The sequence below is a fragment of the Pocillopora damicornis genome, chromosome 8, assembly GCF_964200805.1.
Source record: "Pocillopora damicornis chromosome 8, jaPocDami1.2, whole genome shotgun sequence".
Classification (NCBI taxonomy): domain Eukaryota; kingdom Metazoa; phylum Cnidaria; class Anthozoa; order Scleractinia; family Pocilloporidae; genus Pocillopora; species Pocillopora damicornis.
Window position 1 is genome coordinate 14,274,597 of NC_142677.1, and position 24,830 is coordinate 14,299,426.

General features: G+C 37.1%; 1 protein-coding gene, 1 long non-coding RNA gene and 1 pseudogene across 16 annotated transcripts; 2 read left to right on the forward strand and 1 right to left on the reverse strand.

Annotated features, from left to right (window-relative positions):
- Positions 1-440: 440 nt before the first annotated feature.
- LOC113669021 (uncharacterized) lies at positions 441-5,037 on the forward strand (annotated as a pseudogene). The gene is made up of 5 exons (XR_016189016.1): positions 441-745; positions 1,418-2,049; positions 3,193-3,728; positions 4,028-4,341; positions 4,754-5,037. The product of XR_016189016.1 is annotated as an uncharacterized LOC113669021 (transcript).
- On the reverse strand, positions 5,029-14,030 carry LOC113669020 (threonylcarbamoyladenosine tRNA methylthiotransferase). 2 transcript variants are annotated; one of them, XM_089214123.1, is made up of 12 exons: positions 13,901-14,030; positions 11,001-11,285; positions 10,411-10,592; positions 9,840-9,888; positions 9,546-9,666; positions 8,899-9,002; positions 8,194-8,360; positions 7,609-7,754; positions 6,451-6,631; positions 6,305-6,367; positions 6,049-6,132; positions 5,029-5,659 (listed from the first exon to the last, which is right to left on the reverse strand). In XM_089214123.1, the coding sequence occupies exons 2-12, from the start codon at positions 11,269-11,271 to the stop codon at positions 5,357-5,359; spliced, it is 1,671 nt and encodes a 556-aa protein (XP_089070249.1). In that variant the 5' UTR covers positions 11,272-11,285; positions 13,901-14,030; the 3' UTR covers positions 5,029-5,356. The 2 variants fall into 2 exon arrangements, with proteins under 2 accessions (XP_089070249.1, XP_027040809.2); XM_027185008.2 differs by lacking the exon at positions 13,901-14,030 and adding an exon at positions 11,829-11,968.
- On the forward strand, positions 11,841-22,389 carry LOC113669050 (uncharacterized). 13 transcript variants are annotated; one of them, XR_016189022.1, is made up of 9 exons: positions 11,841-12,260; positions 13,886-14,010; positions 16,423-16,521; positions 16,640-16,688; positions 17,214-17,279; positions 17,785-17,855; positions 18,367-18,455; positions 19,362-19,451; positions 22,295-22,389. It is a non-coding gene; the product is annotated as an uncharacterized LOC113669050 (long non-coding RNA). The 13 variants fall into 13 exon arrangements; XR_016189025.1 differs by having other exon boundaries at positions 11,945-12,260; positions 17,785-17,861; XR_016189026.1 differs by having other exon boundaries at positions 11,945-12,260; positions 18,371-18,455.
- The last annotated feature ends 2,441 nt before the right edge of the window (positions 22,390-24,830 follow it).

The following is a 24,830-nucleotide window of genomic DNA, read 5'->3' on the forward strand; positions in this document are numbered from 1 at the left end:
ACTTTGAACTACTTTTATGATCCGCTGGCCTAAATGAGGAAAAGCGAGGCAGAAGGGGCGGTGAAATGCGCATTACATTCCGTTGTGTACGTGCGATACCATTGCTGATTATCACTAAGAGAATCACCTCTGTAAGAACGCATTAAATTTTTTTCCAGCGTAAGGTAGCCGACGAAAAGGGTTGGCAGATAATGACTAGATCAAAAAAATATACCAGGAAATTGAATCTGTTTTTCTGGCCCAGCGCACGAGAGCCTATAACGAGGCTAACACCAGTAATTGTCTCTATGGTATATAACTCATTTAAATGAGGAAACACAAAAGATGGCTAAAAGAGACTAGTCTTCTTATTCCACCCTTCGCCCATCCTCGTGCGAAGTCTGGTGTTTGTTCAAGCTAGTCTAGAAGTTTCGATCTGTGAACAAATATCTTCTGTGCCTCAGCTCAAGAAAAACAGCGTCGAGTTTCACTTAAATTCGTGACCTTATGACGTTTCAGTAGCACATTCCTAATTCTATCGGGTCACTCTTCTCGACTTTCAGTCGCGTTCAAAATGTCTCTTAAGGATACTGCTTCTTCTCTTAGCTCAGGCACATTGATTTCTATTTTCTATTTAGTTCTTTATTTCGCGGGATTCGTTAGAATCGAGCTGAAGTTTGATGTTTACGATCGGAGGTTGGAAGCTGTCGAGGAAGTCGTCGCTATGATGAAATATGAGAGGGCAAAGGAGAACTTGAACTCGAAGGTCTGTCATGCTTGAACAAGTAAAATGGCTGAATCTGTGTCGTTGGCTTATGTCGTTAACGACCAACGTGGGGGTAAACATTGTAAAATAGTAACAAACATTGATGGGATTATATTCACGAGGACTGAGGGCTTTATAAAAATTTCGCAAAGATCATGCTCGTTACTCCACGCTCACGTTTCATTTCTTACGGTTAAGATGGATAAGTTCTGATGTGAGAGATGGGAAAATGTTTTGAACATTAATATCGAGACAAACTTAAGTTCTTTGAGCCAAACATAATGGACATAATGAAGTTTGCGTTTTCAAAGAATTCGATACATACAGAGGCTGTTATTCTCACACTTGTCTGACCCTCGCAGTACCTGATTACACTTTTGCACTTAAAATAAGTGCGATACAATTACGATTCCAGTGGAAGTAGACAAAATATGTATTTTATTTCAATGTACAAGTGAACCACGTCCAAAAACAGATAATTTTTCTTTGGTTCCCTAGCTCGCGGCAAAATTTTAGATCACCTTTTCATTTTTAACTGAGCATCTATTTTTCTCATCTGACTCTTAGAAATCTTTGAAATTAATTTCACACAAATTTCACGATGACTTTCCCCCGGCTTTATTGGATGCCAGAATTGATAATTTCCTAATCATAACAATATTTGAGTTGCAGATTTTCGGAAAGACGCAGGCTTTTTACATCAAAGATTCCCAAGAAGTGCTGGTCAATGAGACGACTGATATGATGGAACTTTTAAAGAACATCGTGACTTTACGTATGAAGATTTGCGAAAGAAATGGAAAACGCCGAAACGTTTGCCCAGCAGGGCCACAGGAACCACCAGGGAGAGCTGGACCCAAGGGTGACAAGGGCAACCGAGGAAGAGTGGGCAAAAGGGGATTACAAGGAATGATGGGGCAGCCTGGTAGAGTTGGTAAGCACGGACCACCAGGAATACGAGGAGAAAAAGGCATCAAAGGAGATATCGGGACGCCGGGTATCCCAGGGAATAAAGGCGAACCAGGAGAATATATTTCCGCCCCTAAAGTGATAATTTCTTCTTCACAAATAACAGTCAATGAATTCGACACTGTCTCGCTTACCTGTTCCGCCACAGGAAATCCCAAACCCTTAGCTATCTTGGTCAAAGACGACGGGATCGTTACCTAGCAACAGGATCAAGACAACCGCTGACAGAGTGATGCAGATACATGATGTGCGCGCAGAAGACACCGGCACATACAAGTGTGTAGGAAACAATGTTCTTGGAAATGATGAAAAGACCACCCAAGTGGTGGTTCAAAGTAAGTGAGAGTTACTTTAATGTAAGTGCAGTGGCTTGAGGAAGCAAACATTACTCCCTTTTAAGCCTTTAACCCTTTTTAGTATAATTGCTCCTGTGATTATACAGATGCTTGCGCTCTGTTCGCTCGCTATAATCACCTTGCGCGAAGTGATTACAGCAAGAGCGTTAAGTTAAAATATTGCTGCCTCGCGTTTTGTCAGTATTACAGAGGAAGTGATGAACGCGGTAAAAGAAAATTCGATCATGAAGAGCACGCAAGATGCTGTAGTAACATTTTTCAAAAGAAAGACATGAAGTTTTTGCCAATTGAATTATATCAACCTATAAAATTCTAGTGGAAAGTCGCTGCTCATCTCGCTGAAGTGTAATAAAAACAGTTGAAACAGAATGGTTTCAACGTCAAAACAAATATTTACGACAGAAATCATAAGCACCTAAGCAATTATACTAAAACAATTATTCGCCTCAGGCGCAGTGAATATTGTTGAATAATCCTTAAGACGAAGTCGAGGGGATTATTCAACTGGCTTCGTTTTCGGCAAATAATTGTCAAATAACCTAACATCAGTGTGCATTTCCTCGATGCTGTTCTCCCTACAATTCCTGTGGTCCTTTCAAGGAGCATTAGTCCAACAATCAAGAGCTACTTAAGTTTGCGATTTTTTCCTTTATTCACAAGACCTTAGTACTTTGAGAGATTTTAGATGCTTTTCAATCTTAGGAGTTTAAGGGTTACCATGCCACACAGTGCACTTACACATCTTATTCCCAAACAAGGATAAAAGAGACTCGTGGGAAATTGCCACAGGTTTTTCTTTAACATTGTTTGGCGTGTAGTCTTGTCTATCATTCGCTGGCGGTTGCGTACATATTCGCAAAAAATTCGGCGTACCTTGAAAAGCTGCACATTTCTTAATGAAAATATGATATTTGTAGAAATTTTGATTTCTAAATTTATTTTATTAAATCAGTCTCGCCGAAAATTTCCCTCAAAGTTTGGCGTGCAGTCCTGTCTATCATTCGTTGGCGGTTGCGTGCATATTCACAAAAAATTCGGCGTTCCTTGTAAAGCTGCACATTTCTTAATGAAAACATGATATTTGTAGAAATTTTGATTTATAAATTCATTTTATTAAATCAGCCTCGCCGAAAATTTCCCTCAAGCCGGGCCCTTCCTATGTGGCAGTTGGTAACACAATCATGCTTCCGAAGTGTGCTGTTGCCAGTTTTCCAGCTGCAAAGATTGTTTGGACAAAGATATCAGTCCCTGACTTACATCCACGTATGAGAGACATCAGTGACGGACAACTGTCGATCGTTAACGTTCATAAGGAAGATTCGGGATTTTATCAGTGCAGGGCTACTAACAAGATTAGAGTCGCTGTGGCCATAACGCATCTTGTCGTAGTTGACGATCCAGTAATCACTGTCAGACCACCTCCACAGCTTTCTGTAAATCATGGTCAAACTGTTAGCTTACGCTGTGAAGCTAAGGGTGAACCAAAACCCAAAGTATCCTGGCTGAAGGAAAACGGTGCATTACCACTTGGAAGATCGAATGTTAGCATCAATGGAACACTTAAACTTTGGAAGTGAAATCTCAGGATGCTGGTAAATATATTTGTGTGGCGTCTTCAGCTGGTATGTTTACAACTTCCACTTCCGTACAGCTTTCAGGTATGCTGTGTTAGGCCTCTTAGCTAATGATATTTTCTAATTTAACTTTCCTTATCGTAGGAAACTTTCTCTCTAATGGGAATTCAGTCGAGCCTCGTTCCAATATTTTTGTTTCTGCCGGCTTGCTGCTCATTCCACCTATCCAAGAGATCAGTCAATTTTCTCCGTACCTCCCACTCCATAATTTGAAAGTAGACAGAAATGTTTGATTTCTATACAAGTTTTGATACGTGCTCTTGTTAAGGGCATACTCGTCTCTCCCACGATTTGCTGACTTAAATCCTTAACTGTATTCTCAGTCCTGGCTTGTAGACCGGTGGGAGTGGCTGACATAAATAAGATACCTGACGCTAGGATGTCATCAAGCTCACACTATGATAAGTACTTTGCCTTTTATGGACGTCTGAATGGATCAAGAGGCCGCGGAGGATGGTGTGCTAGGACCAAAAATGACAGAGGAGACCACCTTCAAATCGACATGGGAGAGGTCCACTCCGTATGTGCTGTGGCAACGCAAGGAAAACTCACCGGATCATATGTCACAAGCTACAAACTGTATTTCTCCATTGATGGGGTAGACTGGATGGTGTACACAGAGTTGAATAAAATGAAGGTAAAGAAGAAACATTTAACTGATTTTACGATTACAGAAAATGAAAGAACTCAGTACGAAGTACAAACCCCCTGCACCACCTGTAATTGATACTTGTCGAAAACACGGGAGGAAAAAAGAATCACCGTACTGATCTGAAAGAGAAATATCTTACTCTTCCGTTAGCGTATTTTACTCGGTCACGGTAGAAAAGTGAAGTTCAGAAAGAAAATCAGGTCAAGTTTTTCCTTTTCAACCTGTGATTTTTCTCCTAGGGTGTTTATTGAATTGACGATTTAATAAAATTTTAGTGCTTCTTTGATTAAGCGAATATTCGTAACTTCCTTTAAAAAAATTACGACTTATTTCCTCGTAAGATCAGTTTGAAAACAACGGTAGCTACTGTTGAAACTGTACTTTTCTTTTTCCTTAGATATTTGGAGCAAACACGGATAGAACCAGCGTTGTCCAACATTTGATTCGCAGCCCAACTCGAGCAAGATTTTTTGGGTTTTATCCTGTCACGCACTGGGTTTATCCTTGTATGAGAGTTGAAATATATGTGCAACGATTAGAAAAGGGAACTGAGTAACCACAGGTGTATATATCGAATTATGGTTATGAGAGATGGCGATTTTTCACCAGGACTGAAACAGGGCGTTGGTTCATTAATAATCCTTATAGAACTCGCTTGAAATACAAAACATATTGCTTTTACTCACTGTTTTTTTTATTGTCCAACATCAGAGTTAGGAAGTTGGTAAATCAGAATCATTTCCTGAGGACAAGTTTTCTACTCGTATACGCAATTGATCAAGGAATTAACTTATTAGCTTTTTTCCAACCACACGCATCAACCGCCTCGGTGATTCGCAAAGGCAGAAATAATCTACATTTAGTGATCCTTTTCATCATTTTTGAGTAGGCAACGGCTATTTTGTCGATATAAATAGTGAACCTTGGAAAAAAGGTTGTAACTTTTTTGTTTTAAATTTTTTCCCCATTTTTCTTTTAAATTGTCTATTTCATCATAATTTCACTGACTGGTCCATAAATACAAAATTCTCAAAACATCCGCTACAACAACTGCAAGAAGTACAACCACTGCAGCTCTTTGCCATTGCTGCCAACGACTTGCTTGACCTTGAACGACTCTTTCGGGCGTGAGCGTAGTGCGAACACCGCTGACAGCACCTTTTGGTAACGGCTCGACCAGACCAGGTGAATGAACTTCGGTATGGCTTAGGACACGTGCCATTTGAAAGTGCTCTCCTGCAGATGTGATTTCTACTTGTACCATTTTACCCATGAGATCACCCTCACTTTTGTGAATGAGTACCTAAAATAAGAGCAAGAAGTGGTTAAGTTTCGGTTTTCAGGAAAAAAAAGCGAAACAGTGTGATTAATCGACGATACACTTTAAGGGCATCTGAAAAGTTCAGCCTCTCAGACAACCACCAGTAACGAAAAATCGACAACCTAAGAGAGCCGAAGATGACACGAGTAGCAACGATGAAGAGTTACCACGACACGATTGACAAAGGATTGAAGAGTTACAAGCCATAAGCAGCAAACACCACATACAAGGAAAGATGATGACATCAAAGGCATCAAGGGCTAACGTTTACAATACACGCTAGGAGGAAAGTCTTTGAGGTAAGGAAAAGACCCGTTTGACCAGTAACTTAGTTGGCCAACCCGAGAGACTAGGTAATGAGTAACACTTACCTGATCATAATATTTGTTGTGACCGACAAAGTGAGCTTGATCCTTTGCGTCTTCTGTTATCAGGACTGTTTGATGCTCACCCACCTTAACAAAAACAAAAGAATACAATAAAAACCACTGCATCGGGCTCTTTACTATACCACATAAAACAAACCAAAAAAAAAACAAACAAACAAACATAAACAAGATAACGAAACAAACAAACAAAAACAAAAAAAAGAAGCAGCAAAAGGGTCAACGCTTAAGACATGCCAACCTTGTGATCATACGGATGGTAGCTGTGGAAGACTTTGGATATTTCTCTTGTTCTCTTCTTAACCTGAACATTTTAAAATTCAATACCAAATTAGCATGAAAGAAAATCCCTGGCCGCTGCTGGGAGCAGAAGTCATTGCACTGTACCTCTTCTGTAGGTAGTCTTTTCATCCTTGCAGCAGGTGTCCCAGGGCGAGGATAAAACTGATTAATAAACAGACTGGGGAACTTGTATTGATCAACTAGAGCCACAGTCTCCTGAAAGTCCTCCCAAGTCTCTGTAGGAAAGCCACAGATCACGTCTGTTGCTATGGTTACCCCTGGTACCCTGAAGATTGGATTCAAAAGGTTTAACTCTGAGCTCACACTATTTTGAGCTAACAACATGAAAAAATCCAGATTTTCTTTTTTGAAATTTCCCTTGACTTATGATTAAGAAGTTGGTTTCAAAATTATGAAAAAAAAAATTATTCAACAACAAAATTTCCTTCTTTGTTATTCCAGCAAAATCATGTTTTTGGTCATTTTCAATAGCTTCAATGCGAAGCTTGAGAAGGGATTTTGTAGAATTTGCGATCTCTCTTCATTTTCCTAGACCAGTTTCCTTGGTAATCTCATGACAGAAATGTTGTCCTACATAATTGTCACTTACATTCAGTTTAAATTCAGTTGTATGCCACATAAACTGTTTCTCCATTATTGGTAGCAATCATTTGATCAATTGTATCTTTCTTTTTTTAAAAAAAAAATCAGACTTGGTGTAAAATTCCTTCACCCTTTTGCAGCACTCTTGAGATAGATAAAGGTTCACTAAAAATTTGATACATATGGTATGATGGTGATACTTTGCTCAAAACAAAGTGATATTTTGCCCACTCTTTCTATCTTTCAATATCATTAACCAATGCATATATAAGGAAACCCCTAGGATGTATCATCTCATCTAGATGACAAAAAAGGAATTCCATGGCAATTTTTCTTAATCACTGGAACCAAATGTGTAAAGACTTCTTAAATTTAAGGCACCAGGGAACTAGTAAATCCTCATCACAAACCTAACCATAGTGTGCCTTATAATTTAAAAAGTTATCCTAAAGAAAATAAATAGATCCTTTTCAAAATAATACTAAAGAACTACTGCAGTTTAAGAGGAAATCCTAGCATATCTCCCACACAGACTAGACTGTAGATGAATGGCCAAATAAAAACTTGTCAGAGAATGCATGCATGCGTAACTCTTACTTTACAAAAAAGGTTTGCCTATAGAAACAGGGTTTCTTAATTATATTCATAATGTGGACTTACTTTTCTCTTAAGAAATCGACAACATGACGAAAATCATCAGCACAATACTCTCTTTTCATGTCACTGAGAACATTGTCTGATGCACTCTGGACAGGAACATGCAGAAAACTGTAAACACGGGGATGGTTCAATATCTTTGCCATTTCCTGAGAAGAAGGAGAAAAAATATTGTTAAACTGTGTCATCAATCACTGGACATAAGGAATGACAAAAAACTGCATACACATGCATGAGCTTATGAATGTCACCAACAACAGTATGATTTTCTCAACTGCAAAAAATGACACAAACAATGGTACATGCATTTTTTCTCAACTGTACAAACTGTAACATGCTGTAGTGGTTCTGTTTCCTGAACTCAGGAAACACACTTGTGTTTCAGCTTTGGCTGGGTAACTGTAATTAGTATTCAGTTCTGAGTAAAAAAGTTTACCTTGAAACTGTCCCTGTCCAGTCTGGATTTTACAGACCCAGTAACCTGAAAAAATTGCTTGAAGGGGTGGGTGGGGAAGGTTGGCTGACCACCTTCATGTTGGCTACATGCACCTAGACTAACAAGTCATACTGCATTTACACTGCATTTACCTCCAAGTGTTCCAGAATATAGGGTGGGTTTGTCATTCCAATCCTCAACATAGCCCCTACTGGAATTACCTCTACAAGTTGCCATAGCAACTCAGGTAATGTCACTCCAATATCTTTGCCATAAGCTCCTGTGTCTTCACTGGTCAACCAAAGTTCTACAACTCCCTCTGAAGGAAGCAAATTTGAGGTGATTTGCAACACAAATTTAATATTCAGAAATTGAATGAAAATTCTAAACTCACATTAAAGCAAACTCTTTTTGTGTATTTCAAACTGCCCTATGCAAGACTTACAAACCAAGTATTTTTGATTTTATATGTAGGTATGTACAATTTAACAAATAGATTCCAAGTTGCCGTGGGTCTGTTCAGTAATAGATCACAGATGACATCAAAATGTGGAACGAACAAAAAAGTGGCACACGAGGCGCAGCTGAGTGTGTCACTGATGTTCTTACCACATTTTGACGTCCTCTGTGATCTATTTCTGAACAGACGCACTGCAACTTGGAATCTAATTATAAAGAATTTAAAAAAGTTTTAATGATGATGTCATCTATACGTCTGTCCTCCAATAGATCATATGTGAGAACCAATCAAAACGCGTGATAACTGAGCTTATTATATAATATGATATAGAACACTATGTACAAGATTAAAAAAAAAACAAAACAAAACAAAAATGATATGGCAGACTTTCTTTTACCTTCAAAGGCTTGCTTGGCCCTTTCAACAATCTCTTCAGGACGATAACTGCCCAGATCACCTCGTGCATGCTTAGTTTTGCAGTAAGTGCACTGGTTCAAGCACCTTTAACGAAGGACATGTATCAATATTATCATATCATTATCAAAATTAATATCAACTAAGTATGTACAGGGTGTGTATGGCTGTGCTTCTCGCACAAGTAAATGCATCAAATTAAGAGCCCTCTTAAAACTAGTGCCTTCTTTTGAATCAAAACACCATATGACTTTTCTGAAAACTGGCAATTGCTTCATCTGTGACAACAATTCTGATTAATGCAAATGTCTGAGAGAAGTTAATCATTCACCCACACCAAACTTTATGGGATGCCTTGTAGCATTAAGATAAAATAAAAGGACTAATGCATTAACTCCCAGAAATGAGCAACATGTAACTTCATACATCATCTGGCAAACAAGCCATGAGAATACTCAAACTCATCTGGTATAAGTTGTTATCTTGATCTGATACAAAATTCTTGTAACTACATACACTATAAAATTTAAAAGGAAATGTGTAGCAGCTAGAAAGGAGAATTAAAAACCAAATCTTGAGAGTTCAAGGGTCAATGGGGCTCTTCTTTCATGTATGTATCATTTTACTCACCCAGTGTTGATGGCTATAATTTCTATCAAAGGATTTTTTCGGATTTTTGGGAGATCCAGAGGAGCTCCCCCAGTTTTCTTTCCACCAACTTTCTTCTGACCAAGAAGTCGAACTGTATGACCTACAAAGCATTGAAATTGAAGAAAAAGTTGATGGTTGGAATCAGAATGTCTGCCTGATTTACAAGTAGTTTCATGTATTTTCACAATGTTCAATGTGCACAATCATTATACCATATAAATTAAGAATATAAGTAGGAATCAAACATATGAAATGCTAAGAAGCTTGCTTCACCTTTTAATGTTTCTTCTACCACCTCCACCACCCTGTCAATTTGTTGTACCTGAAAATATTTATCAACATTAAGAGTAAAAAGGTCATCATCACAGTTTGTTCCACTATAGAAGGAAAAATACAGATGTTGATGTCACTTTCCTTAAGAGGAGCTAAATGAAATATTAATTTAAGATAAAATAATACTGGCATTGCAAGTCAAGTTGTCTTAAAATTTGTCAACAAGTTTACATCCCCTATACATTGAAGGTTTTTTTCTCTCTGCAGGGAATTAATTCATCACTTGAAAAAAACATTCTTAATTGTTCTTTTCATCCCAGTCTCTCTCCACAAGCTAAAAGTCACCAAAATTAATCAAAACCTGAGAATCAGAAACTAAAAAAAACTACTTCATATCATTGAATAAAAACAAACTATTTTTCCTTCCAACAAAATTCACTCGATTGCCCGGTTTTTTTAGTGAAAATTATCCAATATCCAGTAAATTTTGGGAGACAATTTATATATTCTCTGTAAGAGACTATCAGATAGACCAAGACAGTTAGCTTGTATATAATTTCAGTGAACTTACCCCAATCACACTAATTCCTTTAATTGACTGGTGTTTGGGCTGGCCTTGTGGTACACAGCCTGCTACAACCAAATGTTTGTCTAGCTCTTGAGCCCTCTTAATGGCATTCCGAAAGTTATCCTCTGAAGGGTTTTTCACTGTGCAACTGTTCAGTAGCCACAGATCAGCTGCTTCAGAATCATCTAAGAAACAACAACAACAAAAAACTATAACTACATGTAACAAGGTAAGGAAATTGTTTCAGCTGAGATTCACTTGATGGTTCAGAGTACTTTAAAGTTCTAAGCCCAAATATTCTATACCAATATTTCATTGAATTTTCAGAACATTTAATCAGCAATAATGTACAACCAAAGTACAGTATATCACTTTCATAAATGCTGCATGCACTGATTCAATGTCAGCAACAACTATCTTCTACAGACCTTTACCCAGACCTACTCAGACATTTACTTAGTCAGAAGATCATAGTCTACAAGATCTCTATTTCTGTTACCATTTAACCTTCCTCTTTTTCACAACTGTCAATCAACCTTATACATTTATATAACCATGTTCTGTGGTAGCTGGCGAAAGAATCATTACATTACCTGTTATTTTATATCCATATGCTGCAAGCTGCCCAGCCATGTATTCTCCATCACTGTTATTGTGGGAGCATCCCCAAGTTCTGATGTAAATTTTCTGTGTTCCCGGTATAATACTATCTCCCACAGGCAATTCATTTAAGTTGTTCCTTGTGGATTTTACTCTTGCCTTTGGTAGAACAGCTCCCCTAGGAGTGATCCGATCATTGGGGGTAAGATCATCTTTTTTCACAGCATCCTCAATGTCACACACATCTGAATCGCAGGATGGCATTTTTATAAATGTGCCTGCCAAATTAATTGTGATCAGTAAAGGTTACAAAATGTATATGGATATAAAAAAGTTGCTGCAAACTTGGTAGAATTATCGTGTAATAATTTTCCTTCAAGACTCATTGGAATCAATCTCACTGATTTCACTTTCAATTAATCACCGTTTTGACCAGAAAGCATCCACCTAATCCACTTCTAGGCCTATAGAATTTCGTGTCTAATAGATAGGCTACCCTGTAAGTGTTCTACGAATCAGCGCCTTACTATCAATATGAGCTAATTCAATTTCTTGTTGGGTGGGCCACGATCTAAAATTTTATTACAAGACCTCCACAGTTCGGAATGGATCATCGTGTAAATAGACGTACACATTTGTAAAATACAATTTTTCAAACTTTAGAAAGAATGTCGATCAACGATTCATCATCATCGCAAGTCTGAGCTTTAAACATGCGAATTTGTTGTAACATTACAAAATTGGCTACCGTCCGAATAGTGGCAAAAAAAATTACTAGGCAGTTACTACCCTTAACCCTTAAAAGCTACGAAAATACTCACGAGTTCATACAGTAGATCAATCTAGCAAGCTTTCTTTGTATCACATGATACAATCGAGAAGAGAACACTCGCTTTGCTCTCAGGCAAATAGACAGTCAAAGATCAGCCATTTTGTTGCGCCAGAATCTGTAGCCCGCGATAAAGTCCACTGACCAGTGGAATCAACTCTTGTGGTGAGTATGTCATGTATGGGGAATTATTATGGACCTTAATGTATGTATTTAACATAAGATGTCAGTGAGTAGATAATAATTCCCTAAACACGACTTACCTAGACTGATTATTATACCCAACTGTAACAAGTGTTCTAATAATACTTCGTTAGAAACATGAGAATAATAACTTGTCTACTCTATTCTGTCTGCAGGATACGTATAGGACACAGAAGTTTCCAGACAATTGGATAAGAAAGATTTGTTTATATCTGTCCTGGTAAGACGTAGACGCTTTTATACTTTGTACAAAATACAAGTCGGCAGCAAGATTAAACCTACATGGGTGACTGTTCAGTTCTTAAGGATTCCTATGCATTCACTGATGAAGAAAACCTGTGATATTTTATTTGATATGAATTAATTGTCACAATTAGCCTTGCCAGCTCCAATTAATTTGAAGAAGACAAATAGAGAAGCTTTTAAATTTTGGCTTGTAACAAAATTAACCCATAGAAAATGCTGTATTTGTATGAAAGGTTAACTGATTGTCTAACAGATGAAATCATTGCATATGAATAAAGGTAGTAATGGCTGCATCAATGGGGGTATTACAAGATGATTTGGTTTTGATAACTGAGTTGATAATGTAAATTAGCCTCCAGAAAGAGTTTTTAAAGCTTTATTTAAAGCTGACATCTCAACCCACCCTTTTTATACAGATGGAAATTTACCATAGTTTCTTGGTTAAAAGGTGCACTCAGTTATAAGACACACCCCAAGCTAAAATTGTGATCTTAAGATTTTGTTGTGCAAAAAAACTTGGCTATAAGATGCACCTCAATTTCAGCACTAACTTTCCAACCAAAGACAGAATTTTCTTGAAAAAGCCGTGTGCCTTACAACTGAGAAACTACAGTACATTCTCAACCCAGTTGATAAGACCAAATTATTCTTTACTCATTGCTTTGCTCCAGAAAATAGTGTCCACACCCCCCCCCCAATGGATGGTTTATCTATTTAAACCCCCTACAGCACCCCCTAGGAGGTTTTCTTCCATTTATATGGACTTTGGTGATCCCCTTCCTTGTAACCTCCAATATTTTAGGCATTTACCTGTATCCTGTTAGGAATTTCAAAGAAATAGATCTATTTTATTCTAAGTTAACTGCAAGAAAAGATTTGGTAGGGAAAATAGTTTGAACTTTCTGTAACAAATGAGTCTCATGTTTATGCTTCATTTACTTATGTCAAGCTTTTCTCTTGTTGTATTGACAAATGCATGTCACAAATCTCTTACTTAGTCCTAATATGTGATGCAAAGACTTAGTCCCACAAAAAAAAGGAAAGGCAGTGAATGTGTTTGTGTCAGCCACTGGACTGTCTTTGTGCACTGAACAGAGAGTGGACTTTGCATTAGAGATGGGTGGCTTAGAGCTGACCCATAAAGGAGTTAGTTTCACCAAACAAATTTCTTCCCCAGTCTCAGTCTGTGATGCAATGACTTAGTCCCACACAAAAATAAAAGGAAAAGGAAAAGCAGTGAATGTGTTGATTGCTTTGGCCACAGGACTGTATTTATGCCCCGAACAGGAGTGGACTTTGTGTAAGAGATGGGTGGCTAAGAGCTGAACTTTATGGAGTCAGTTTCACCCAAAATATCTCTTCCTTGGTCTCAACCTGTGCTTGTGATGCAAAGACTTGGTTCCCCCCCCTCCTCCGAAAAAAAAAAAAAAAAAAGGAAAAGTAAACTGTTTTGGTCACTGGAAGTATGGATGTTGGAAAATTCTAGCCTAGATTTTTCGAGATACAGTAACTTTGATATAGCTTCTTATAGTGATACCTAAACTCTTGCATATTCCATTGAGCAGTTACCAGAAAAATAACTTATTTTTTATATCACAGATTGAGAACACTCACCAAGTGTCAGGAGACATGATATGATTCAAGTTTGGAGCCGTCCCTGCTGCCACGTAGAATAATTCAGCTCGGATGAAAAAGGCTGCTATCTCAGTGGTGTATCTGGCATGGTAAGAGGCATCAGTCTCACTAGAAAAATGATTTTTAATACTGCTCTGTTGGTGTATTCAAGGAATGGTGAAAAATTCAATGAATTAATAAGTACATGTATTTAAGTACAGCACTGGTTACACCCCGTCTGCACAAGCCTATAAGCTCAAGCGTGGTGGAGGTCTGAGGGGTTTTACTTAACTCCTTCTAAGACCTCATTGTCGACTGATCTCTACAATCATATTCACTCCAGAACTGTAATTATCTGCGAGGGACTGCTCGTTGCGGTGGGGGGGGGGGGGGGGGAGGGGTCAGTATCTCGCGCATTTTAAGAATTCTCTTTTTGTGGATTGCTACTTAGGAATCTCGCACAATCTAAGGATCTTATTTTTATGGATTGTTACGTTAGTATTTCCCTCACTGTAAGGATTCTCTTTTTACGTTAATAACTCGCCCACTGTTGGCTTTCTCTTTCGATGGATTGTTCCGTTAGTGTCTCGCACACGTATAGCTTTTTCTTTTAAGTTTCTCGAAGACTGTGAGCTGAAGTAACAGTTCTGAACTGTTACTTCAGTTCAGTTTGAGGTAAATCGGTTATACGTTGTCCTCGTGTTGCCGCACCTGTGTCGGAAAAACTGTTCAGCTGAGTGGTATTGTAAAGAAAGTGATTAAAGCCTCGAATGGCAACATTCAACAAAAAAAACCTTTTTAACCGGTCGGCTGCGTGTGCTACGCTTCTTTATCAGTTTCGCTTTTCCAATACGGCACAGCTCGTAAAATACCCAGCGATCGTACACACCAAAACGTCCAATAAGATATGTCTCGCGCACTGTTCACTTTCTCTTTTGGTCGATTGTTACGTTATAGTATCTCGCGCACGGTTTGGATTCTCTTTTGATGGAATATTACGTTAGTATCTCGGGCATTGTTGATATTCTCTTTTGATGGATTGTTACGTTAGTATCTAGTACGCTGTCAAGATTATCTTACTTTGGATTGTTACTTTGTTATCTCACGTGCTGTTGGATTCTCTTTCGATCGATTGTTCCATTAGTTTCTTGCACAAATCTAGCTTTCTCTTTTGATTGATTGTTATTTAAGGATCTCGCACGCTGTTAGCTTTCTTTTTTGATCGGTTCTTATGTTAGTATCCCGTACTGTAAGGATTCTTTTTCATGGATTATTACGGTAGTTTCTTGCGCACTATTAGAATTCTCTCTTGATGATTGTTGCTATCTTGCGCACTTGTAGCTTTGTGTTTTCAAAAGACAAGGCTACAAGTGTTCGAACGCTGTTCGATTGTTCCGTTTGTTTCTCGCTTATTGTAAGCTTGCTCTTTGGATAGATTATCATTTAGTAGCCCGTGTAATTTTAAGTTTCTCTTTTGATCGAAATACTCTCTTTTTATCGATTGTTACGTTAACATCTTGCGTACTGTGAGGATTCTCTTTCTATGGGGGGTAAGTTTCTAAAGAAACTGTGCTGCTGCGTCGGTGGGAGAGTATAACAGGGTAATTTACGGTTATCAACTGTATTGATTACGTAAATTGGCCACCGCAAAGAGTTTAAAGGCTGAAGTTTCGAGCGTTAGCCCTTCGTCAGAGCGATTTGAGGAATTGAGGGTTGTGTGGGTTTACATGCAGAAAATGGAGCTACGCTGTTGGTGGGAATATGGTGACGAGGAAACTAGAATAAATTAGTTGAATGAAAAGCGCTCGTTGATACTGTGGGGATTAAGGGTGCCTATTGAAAGAAATTTTTTTTTCTAGAGTTTTTCGGCTTTCGGAACTGCCTAGATGTAGGGAAAGGCCGCAAACTGACATATGCTGCTTAGAATGATTGGGGACATTGAAGTGTTTAGCTTCCTCCTTTTTCTGCATATCAACCCACATACAACCCACAATTCCTCCAATCGCTCCAACGAAGGGCTAACGCTCGAAACGTCAGCCTTTAAACTCTTCTCTTTTTTATGCAGTGTTAGTGTCTCGCGCACTGTTAGCTTTCTCTTTTGAACAACTGTTGCGTTAGTATCTCGCGCACTGTTAACTCTCTCTTTTGCTGGATTGTTTCGTTAGTATCTTACGCCTTGTTTGAGATTCTCTTGTTATGGATTGTTCCGTTATTATCTCGTGCATTGTTTGCTTTCTCTTTTGATCGATTGTCATTTTAAGGATCTCGCACTTTGCAAGCTATTTCTTGTTACGTTAGTCTCCTGCGTCTTGTAAGGATTTTTTTTTATTCTCGATTGTTATATTACTCTCTTGCATACTGTTAATTTTCTCTTTTGATCGATTGTTACATTAGCCTCTTGCGCACTGTTACAGTAACATTTTTAATTTCCGATAGATAAATATTCCTACGGCAAGTAGCCATTTTTTTTTGCCTTTTTGTTTGTATATTTATGTTTTTACATTTTTTTTTTTTAATTTAAGTCATTCCCGGGAGCAGAGAACTGAATTGGTCTTGAGGAGACTGTTTTTCCTGACATGAAAGTTAGTTGATGTCTTCTTTGAACATCAGAAATTAACTCGGTAAGTTTTGTGGTTTAACTTAAACGCTTCGTTTTCCCATATTACTTTAAATTCATTTGCCGTTTTACGCACGAATCCTAGAAAAAATCAACTTCAGATCTCTCTTTTTGTGTACAAGGTTTCAGGAAAGGAAAGAAGAAATTCAGAGGTCACGCGTATTTCAGGAGGCAAATCACGCCTCTCGTTGGTTCATAAATTCACGAATCACGCCCGTCTTTCCGAAGAAATTCACGCATCACGTAATATTAAAACTGTAGAGAAATAAAACTATGCGAACCATTACCCTTAATTCTTACCCCGCCACCTCTCTCCAACTCTCCCCACCCCTCATGGGGTACTGCAAACCTTTTTTAAAAGTTAATAAACGGACAAATTTCTCCTTAAACAATTACCCTTCTTCCCTTCACATTTAACTGTTATCCTACCAAGAAACATTGGGGCAAATATGAAACCCTCAGAACTTGTTGTGATCAAATTATGCAGGGAGCTAAGGGCGAAATATAAATTTGTCTCTAAAATTAATTATTCATTCATGTTTGTCTCACACGTTGGGTCAGTGTGACACGCGGTTCAAAGTCTGTTCAAGGAGTTTCAATGTTTTGCTTCTTCAAACCGAAACTTGACATATTCTGCCGGTTTCTGCGCTCGTAACTTCTAAGAGTACTTCTAAGACGACTGTTTCCTTATACCAGGTTCAGCCGCCCAAATATGGAGATGTTTGACTGTGCTTTTGCAGAGTACCAGCGACGTTTCATGAGGTGAGAGAGAAATTCGTTTTTGCTGTTCTCTTCTTCGAAGGTCCAGTCTTAACACGTCTCTCTAATGAATCACTTGCAGAATTTTTATAGGCTTTTTTGCTTGAGTCGTTGCGTTTAACTCGTGTACTTCAACTTTACTTATAACATCGTCTCACTCGTCGAATGTACAATTTGTAGCTGAAACGAATGAAGGAAGGTTGGCATGAGCAAGCTACAATGAAAACATGGAAAATGTGCCGCGAAGGTCGTGAAAAGGGAGAAGCCAGCCCTTGTACTAACCCACGTAAACTGCTTTCCGTGAGTAAAAAATAAGGAAAAGACAATAGAGATGGGTAATAAAATTCGCAAAGGAATGCATAAAATCTACTAAGAAATACCTTTGCGATAAAGAAAGTTAAGCAGGCTCATTCCACATCCATTCTAAGAGTCCTTTCCCTAGAGACCATTTACGGTCATTTAATTTTGTCGGCATTTTACTTAATCAATGCATCCATTGGGTTTACAGAGTCGCAATTAGGAAATAAAAACTGAGGTTGAACAGATGTGGAATGCACGGAGTGATATGGAAGAACGAAGGTAAACGTAAGTTATTCATTGTGTTGTTTTACTGGTTGTTTAAGGAAATTCATCACAATTAAACATAGAGAACACCGTCAAAACACGCATTGTATGCTGTCATAGTTTGAATAATTTCAAACTATTTCGTTGCTAGGGCATTGTTACAGTCGTTCTTTTTGCTTTCTTGCTCCTTGCTTGCTGTTAGTTAGTCGCTCGTAAATCTGTTTTTCTGATACGGAACTGGACCTCTGGAAATTCAATTTAAATGTAAAATCAAAATTTGAAGAGGGAAAACGAGTATATAAGTATAGAGGGATTTCATGGATAATTCCTAAATGAATCGCCTTTAGACAAGTGTGTGGAGACAAGTTTCAAACGCGAAGTGGGCTCAATCAATGGTTGATCTAACAGAATCTAAAACGATTAGATATTTATTGAGTATTTGGAACTAATTATAACAACCTTTAAGTTATTTTTCATGAATCATATTAATACAATTGTCAATGTATTTATTGGATTTGCAAAATAGAAAGACGGAAATGAAAACTCTCATTGGAAAAGAGGACTGGAAACAGGGAATAGGAAACGAACAAAGTGAAGTAAAGAACTCAGCTAAACGTGAGTTGTTCATTTTTTTGTTTTGTTGGTAAATCAAGACAAACCACTACAATGTAATACACCGATCAACTCGAAGCTTCAACTTCCCACCCCGGGCAACCCACGGGCACTACCCCGGGCCATCCACGGGCACATGTTTGTCGTCTGTGCCCCGTGGAAGGGAATTTGAACCAGCAGTGTCAAGTCTCTCCAACAGAATAAGCGTCTTTTATATTTTAATAAGGAGATGTTTAAGGAAAAAGAGTCACGTTTGCGAGTAGCTGGCTCAGAAGAAAAGGTCCTATAAGGTCTAAATTGTACAGCTTGGTAAATGAGTAGAAAGTCACGGTGGCTAATTTTGCCTTTTACGAGATAGTTGATCATCAAATCTGGCCCTAGGGTGGGTTAACTGAACACAACTTTGGCCAGGGGGGATGTTGAAGTTTCGAACTGATGGACGCATAACTCATGGAAATCCATTACAATGTAACTTGGAGAACGAATGCTACCATGTTTTCAGCCATTACAAATTATGAAGTTGATGCAAACATATTTTCTTGTTGTCGTATTTGTCTTTTTGCCTCTTATTGCTATGCCCCAGGAGTATTGCAAGTTGTTGCAAAAATTTAAAGAATGAAAAATAAAAAGTTGTAAATTACGATTTTCTTATGGTAGAAAACTTTTTAAACAAATAAGCTGCAGTGTCGAAGGAATTTGAAAAGTAGTTTGCAAAATGACAGAGGGAAATTTCGTAAAACAGGGAGATTTCTCAATCGAAATTGGAGATATTTTTACATCAAAAACGGAAAGGTTAGGCAAGAAAGATGTAACTCAAATATGTGGTAGATCCAAATGTGAATACCATTTACATCTTAAATCGAAGCTCATGGACGTAGTAGATTGCAAATTTTCCTTGTTTATTTTCAGTTAATCACACATTGAAGACAACTTATTACTGTTTGAAGTCAAATTATACACCTTTCAAACCGTGCCAATGTTTGTTGGAGATCGTGCAATGTGAGTGAACTTTTTAAAGTAATGTTAATATGTGATATTCGTTAAAACTTTCCAAGGAACATCGAGGATATATCCTAGAAAAATATACTTACTTGGAAAAATTGTAATTTCTTTAAATTATAAGTTTCACAGTGAAGCGTCTATTATTTTCAAGTATTGGATACATCGCAAAAAAAACCTTCAAACCCCAAAGTATTGTATGTGATTGCTACTAGTCAGGAAAAGAAATTTGTTGGATAGCTGACGAGTGTTCAGTATTTCTTGGGGAACAAGCTAAAATTCCCTTTTCTGTTTACTTTTCGTGAGGAGCAAGAAAAATTTCGCCAGAAATGTAAATAGTGTAGACTGCTGCTTATAAGCCCCCCCCCTCAATTATAAGTCCCCCTGGTTGTAGGCCCATCTGACTGTAAACAAAAAAGCACTGATCATAAGCCCCCCTCGGATAACCCCCCCTCCCCCCTCTGGCTTTTCTGGTCTTGTTTTGAGAGACAGGAACTCTGTACTACTTCAAACAGGAAACTTGTAAAATGTTTGCAGAACAGTAAGTTTGTTACTTATCTAATCATGAACTCTTTACATAACAAGACAATTAATTCTGTTCCAAATCTGTTGAAAAGAATTGGATTTATGCTGCAGTTTTGAAGCTAAATTATTCCGGTTATGAGCTCCCTCGAATATAAGCCCTCCTTTACGGTGTGTTCCATAGATCCCCCGATTGAGTGTCGCTGAAGGGTGGAATTTTTGGAACCATTCTTCTCTTAAAAAGTACCAAAATACTAGCCACATTTGTTTCTGTAAGCATGGTGCAAAAAGGAAAGACAAACAATCAAACAAAAAAGAACGCTTGGGAAGTCATCTATAAACGGGAAAGGTTGTGAATCATCGCTGTGAAATTTTACCAATGAACTCAATAGTTTTCTTTACATGTCATGTGCGCTCAGAATTAATCTTCAACCTTCTTATGAAGAGGTCTTGCATGAAAGATGACGATATGTTTCTGATGGCAGCACATATCAACAAAAACAGAAGCAAAAGGAGCGATATCATATTTTAAAACTAAACTTGTCAAATGAAAAGTTTTGTGAAACAAGTGATTTTTTTCTTATCACAGAAATGTTTTCCCAAGAAAGGTTGATGTAGTCTTTAATGATAATTAAATAAACTAAGCTTTTGTATCATAAAGGAGATTTCTCAACTTTCCTATTATTAGAACTCACCAAGACTTTTTCGACGAGAAAGATAGTTGTTATGACAAAAGGGAGCAGTTGTAAGTCACAAACGTTTCTGTAAAAATTCCACAGTCTTTTCAAGTGAAATAACTGATGCAAAACAGAAAGTATTACTAATAATTTTCTCGAACAACAAACTTTGTGAAGAACCAAACGCTTACAATTTAAACCATCTATTTTTTTTTCTTACTGTGAAGAGATTTTCGAGGTGAATGAAAAAAGAGACAAATTTCAATCAAAGGTGTTGCTGAAAATTTATATTCAAGTGAAAATTAAGTACAAAACAGAAATTAGTCAATTCACAAGTACTCTTAATTTGCTCTGGCGTGAAATTTACGTTTACGGAAACTAAACAGAGTTTTTTTCCAATGACTTTAGCATTGTTCAGTAGCTGAATGATGAGATTTCATTCCAGAGTAGTTTATTTTCCAAATAATGTGTTTATCCTACTAGAATGTTTTTAGAATAGACGAGAACCTACGAAACCAAACTGTGAGTGCATTTAGTGAGGAAAAGCAATTCGTTTGATGGCGCGTGTTTCTCTGTATTTATCTACGAACAAACGATTTCTTTTTATATATTTTTTTTAATGACAGAAAAATTGGAAATATCACTGATATTTTTCGTAGTCTTTCTATTGAGCCTTCCATGTGGGTTGATTTTTTCTAATTTGCCCTCTTTCTATGAGGGTTCCGAAATATTAGCTACAATTATTATGGCATAGGGTTATCGTTCTCCAGTCATTGTAAATGATTTCTTATTTACGTTTGGAAATTGCTTTCCTCTGTGTCCTCGTGGTTTTTTTTTTTTTTTTTTTGCAAGACTTCAGCGCTCGACGCGGCGACTATTTTACCCTGCCATTGTTTATTTGAAGTTCTAAATTTCCTTTCATTTTTTAATATCTCTGATAATTTTTTCTAGGTTTTTTTTTTCTCAAGGAAAAAAAGAATTCCTAGGAAAAGGTATCGGAGATCTTAAAATAAAATTCTACTTCTTTAAAGATTAAAAGGAAAAAAGATACCGACCAACGGGGCCCGAGCCCCTCCGAAGTGCTTTAACTACTAAATTAAACGACGGCTGGGGGATACAGCCGCCGTTTAATTTAAATTGTTAAATGTGCACTACCGCTAGACCACAGAGGCTTTTGGTAAGAGAACATGGCAAAATCACATTAGAAGTAGGGTCGCTCCCATTGTTTATAGAAACAATAGGCTTACCTAGGACAGGTATCACCTTTGTGGGAATGTTTAACATGCGCTTGATTGGAATTTCTACTTATTTGCAAAACCGTTTGAACTGCTGTTTTATAATTGACTTGCTCTCCTCTAAATAAGTGTTCCTTGACTTCAAGGTGAGCTTTTTCAGCCCGAAATAACTTTTGCCACTCAAGGTCAAAACTCGAACGAAGCAAGTATTCTTTTGAGTTAAATGCAAAGGGTTACACGAGAGACCGAGAGAAGCGTGCAAACCAGAATTACATTAAACATATATGTGGCATATTCAACAGTAATTTCAAGTGTTGGATTTTTCCCAAGTGAGATTTGTAGTTTAAACTCTGTATGCAATTGTTGTGGTGATATTTCAAAATTAATGTCTGTTTTCGATCTCTTTAAGGTTTGAACCCTGACGAGGAAGAAGTTCAAGATATTTAGAAATATAAATGAAAATGTATGAATAAACTTTTTGAGTCGAGACCGACTTATATCGTATTGCTTTTGGTGTGTATTATTTCTTCTTACTGACTCTGCAGCTAAACTACAAATCCCTTTCCTTTAATGGAAATAGAATAACACTTTGACTGACCAGAGAACGACTTTTCACAATTTGGTGGATTTTTTAACAACTCTTTTACTTGTACTTATGCTAGATTTCGACAGATTTTTGAACAACTTTTTATTAGTACCACTAAACCTTGACATTGGCAGATTATTGAGCAACTTTTCAGTACTGCTGGACATTGACCGATGTTTGAACAACTGTTTATTGGTAATACTTCCACTGCTAGACTTTGACTGATTAGTACTACTACTACTAATAGACTTTGCCTCATTTTTGAACACCTTTTTATTAGTACTACTAATACTGAAAGAGTTGACTCTTACTCAATTTTGAACAACTTTTTATAAGTATTACTACTGCAATTTGACTGATACTTTAAACAACTTTTATTACTAGTAGTAATGCTAGACTTTGACAGAATTTGTGAACAACCGTTTATAATTAATACAACCAATCGCTAGACTTTGATTTTTGCACAAATCTTTATTACTACTACTGACAAAGTTTGACTTTTCAACAACCTTCCATAGCTACTACTACTACTGAAAGAGTTTGACTTTGATTTTGCATCAACTTTCTATAGCTACTACTGAAAGAGTTTGACTTTGATTTTTCAACAACTTTCTATAGCTGCTAATACTTTTAAAGAGTTTGACTGATTTTTCAACAACTTTCTAATACTACTACTGAAAGAGTTTGACTTAAGTTTTTCTACAACTACTAGTAGTACTTAAGAGTGTGACTTATTTTTCAACAACTTTCTGTAGCTACTACTACCGAAAGAGATTGACTCTAATTTTTCAACAACTTTCTATCACTACTGCTATTGAAAGAGTTTGATTTTTCAACAACATTCTATAACTACTACTACTGAAAGAGTTTGACTTTGATTTTTCAACAACATTCTATTACTACAACTACTGAAAGTGTTGAACAATTTTTAGTAGTACTACTGCTAATATGACTGACTTTTTGTTATTACTACAACACTTCGAATGAGTTTTTGAACAACGTTCTATTGCGCTTTTTGTTATTACTACTACACTTCGACTGGGTTTTTGAAGAACGTTTTATTACACTTTTTGTTATTACTACTACACTTCGACTGAGTTTTTGAAGAACGTTTTATTTCTGCTACTTCTACTGCTAGAGTTTAACAACTTTTTCGTATTACTATTACTTTGACTGACTTTTCAACTACTTTTTATTTCCTGGTCTCGGAAAGTTTTTTAGAACAACTGTTTTATAATGCTACTACTGGAAGACAGACTGATTTTTTAACTACTCTTCAATTGCACTACCACTACTGGACTTTGAAAGAATTTGAGTGGATTTTACAATTGCACTAAAACTTGATTGCACTTCTACAGCTGGACTTTGACAGATTTTAAAACAACTCTTCACTTGTGCTATTATTAGAACTAGACTGATCTTTGCAAGAGTTTCGAACTGACTTTCTATTTCTACTCTTTGACAGATTCAACAAAATGTTTTCACTTGCACTACACCTAGACTGACAAATTTGTGAACGAGTTCCTGTTTAAACTACTACTGCTACTTTTTAAGGACTTTTCACTTGGACTTCTACTACAAAACATTTATTAAACTAATCAAGACATAGCAAATTTTCTACGATAGTCGCAGTATAATATTGTTGATTTACACATTTATTTCAACAAAAGTTTTAGTGCTTTTTATCTAGTAAAGTACTACTTGAATAAAATGTAAACATCTATTTGCGCTGCTCGAGTAAGACGTACATTTCTTACTTTACTTGACAATTCTTGTTATTGACATTAATAAAAATAGAGACTTGAAAACTTTCTCTTGTTTCTTTCTTCAATAATTAAATTCAAGCAACCTGCCAAAAAGGAAAGCAACAATGCATGATGAACACAAAAGAATTTTAAGTCTCAGAGGGATGATAATAACTAGAATCAAGCTCAATTTACAACCTATTGTTTCAATGAACAATGAGAGCCAACCTATTTCTAGTGTAATTTTGCCGTACTATCTTACCAAAAGCCTCTGTGGTCTAGCGGTAGTGCACAACTAACAATTCAAATTAAACGGCGGCTGTATCCCCCAGCCGTCGTTTAATTTAATAGTTAAAGCACTTCAGAGGGGCTCAGGCCCCGTTGATGAGTGTTCTTTTTCCTTTTAATCTTTAAAGGAGCAGAAATCTAATCTTAGGAGCCCCGAGAATTTTCATCTGAAGTTTTTGTTTTCAGAAAAAATTATCGATGCCCTTAAAATTAAATAATTTTCTGCTTCTTTTTAAATTAAAGCTCCTCAGAATTGCACAGTTAGGAATATTTTAATGTAAACGACAATGGAAAGATATGGTCATCGAACGAGCCAGGCTTCGTCC

Excerpts from the sequence above, each read along its gene's own strand:
- LOC113669020 (XM_089214123.1), bottom strand. The coding sequence starts at position 11,271 with ATGCCATCCTGCGATTCAGATGTGTGTGACATTGAGGATGCTGTGAAA. Across the intron at positions 10,593-11,000 it reads ATATGGATATAAAATAACAG|ATGATTCTGAAGCAGCTGAT; the intron begins GTAATGTAATGA and ends GTTGTTTCTTAG. Across the intron at positions 6,632-7,608 it reads GTCGATTTCTTAAGAGAAAA|GGTACCAGGGGTAACCATAG; the intron begins GTAAGTCCACAT and ends TCCAATCTTCAG.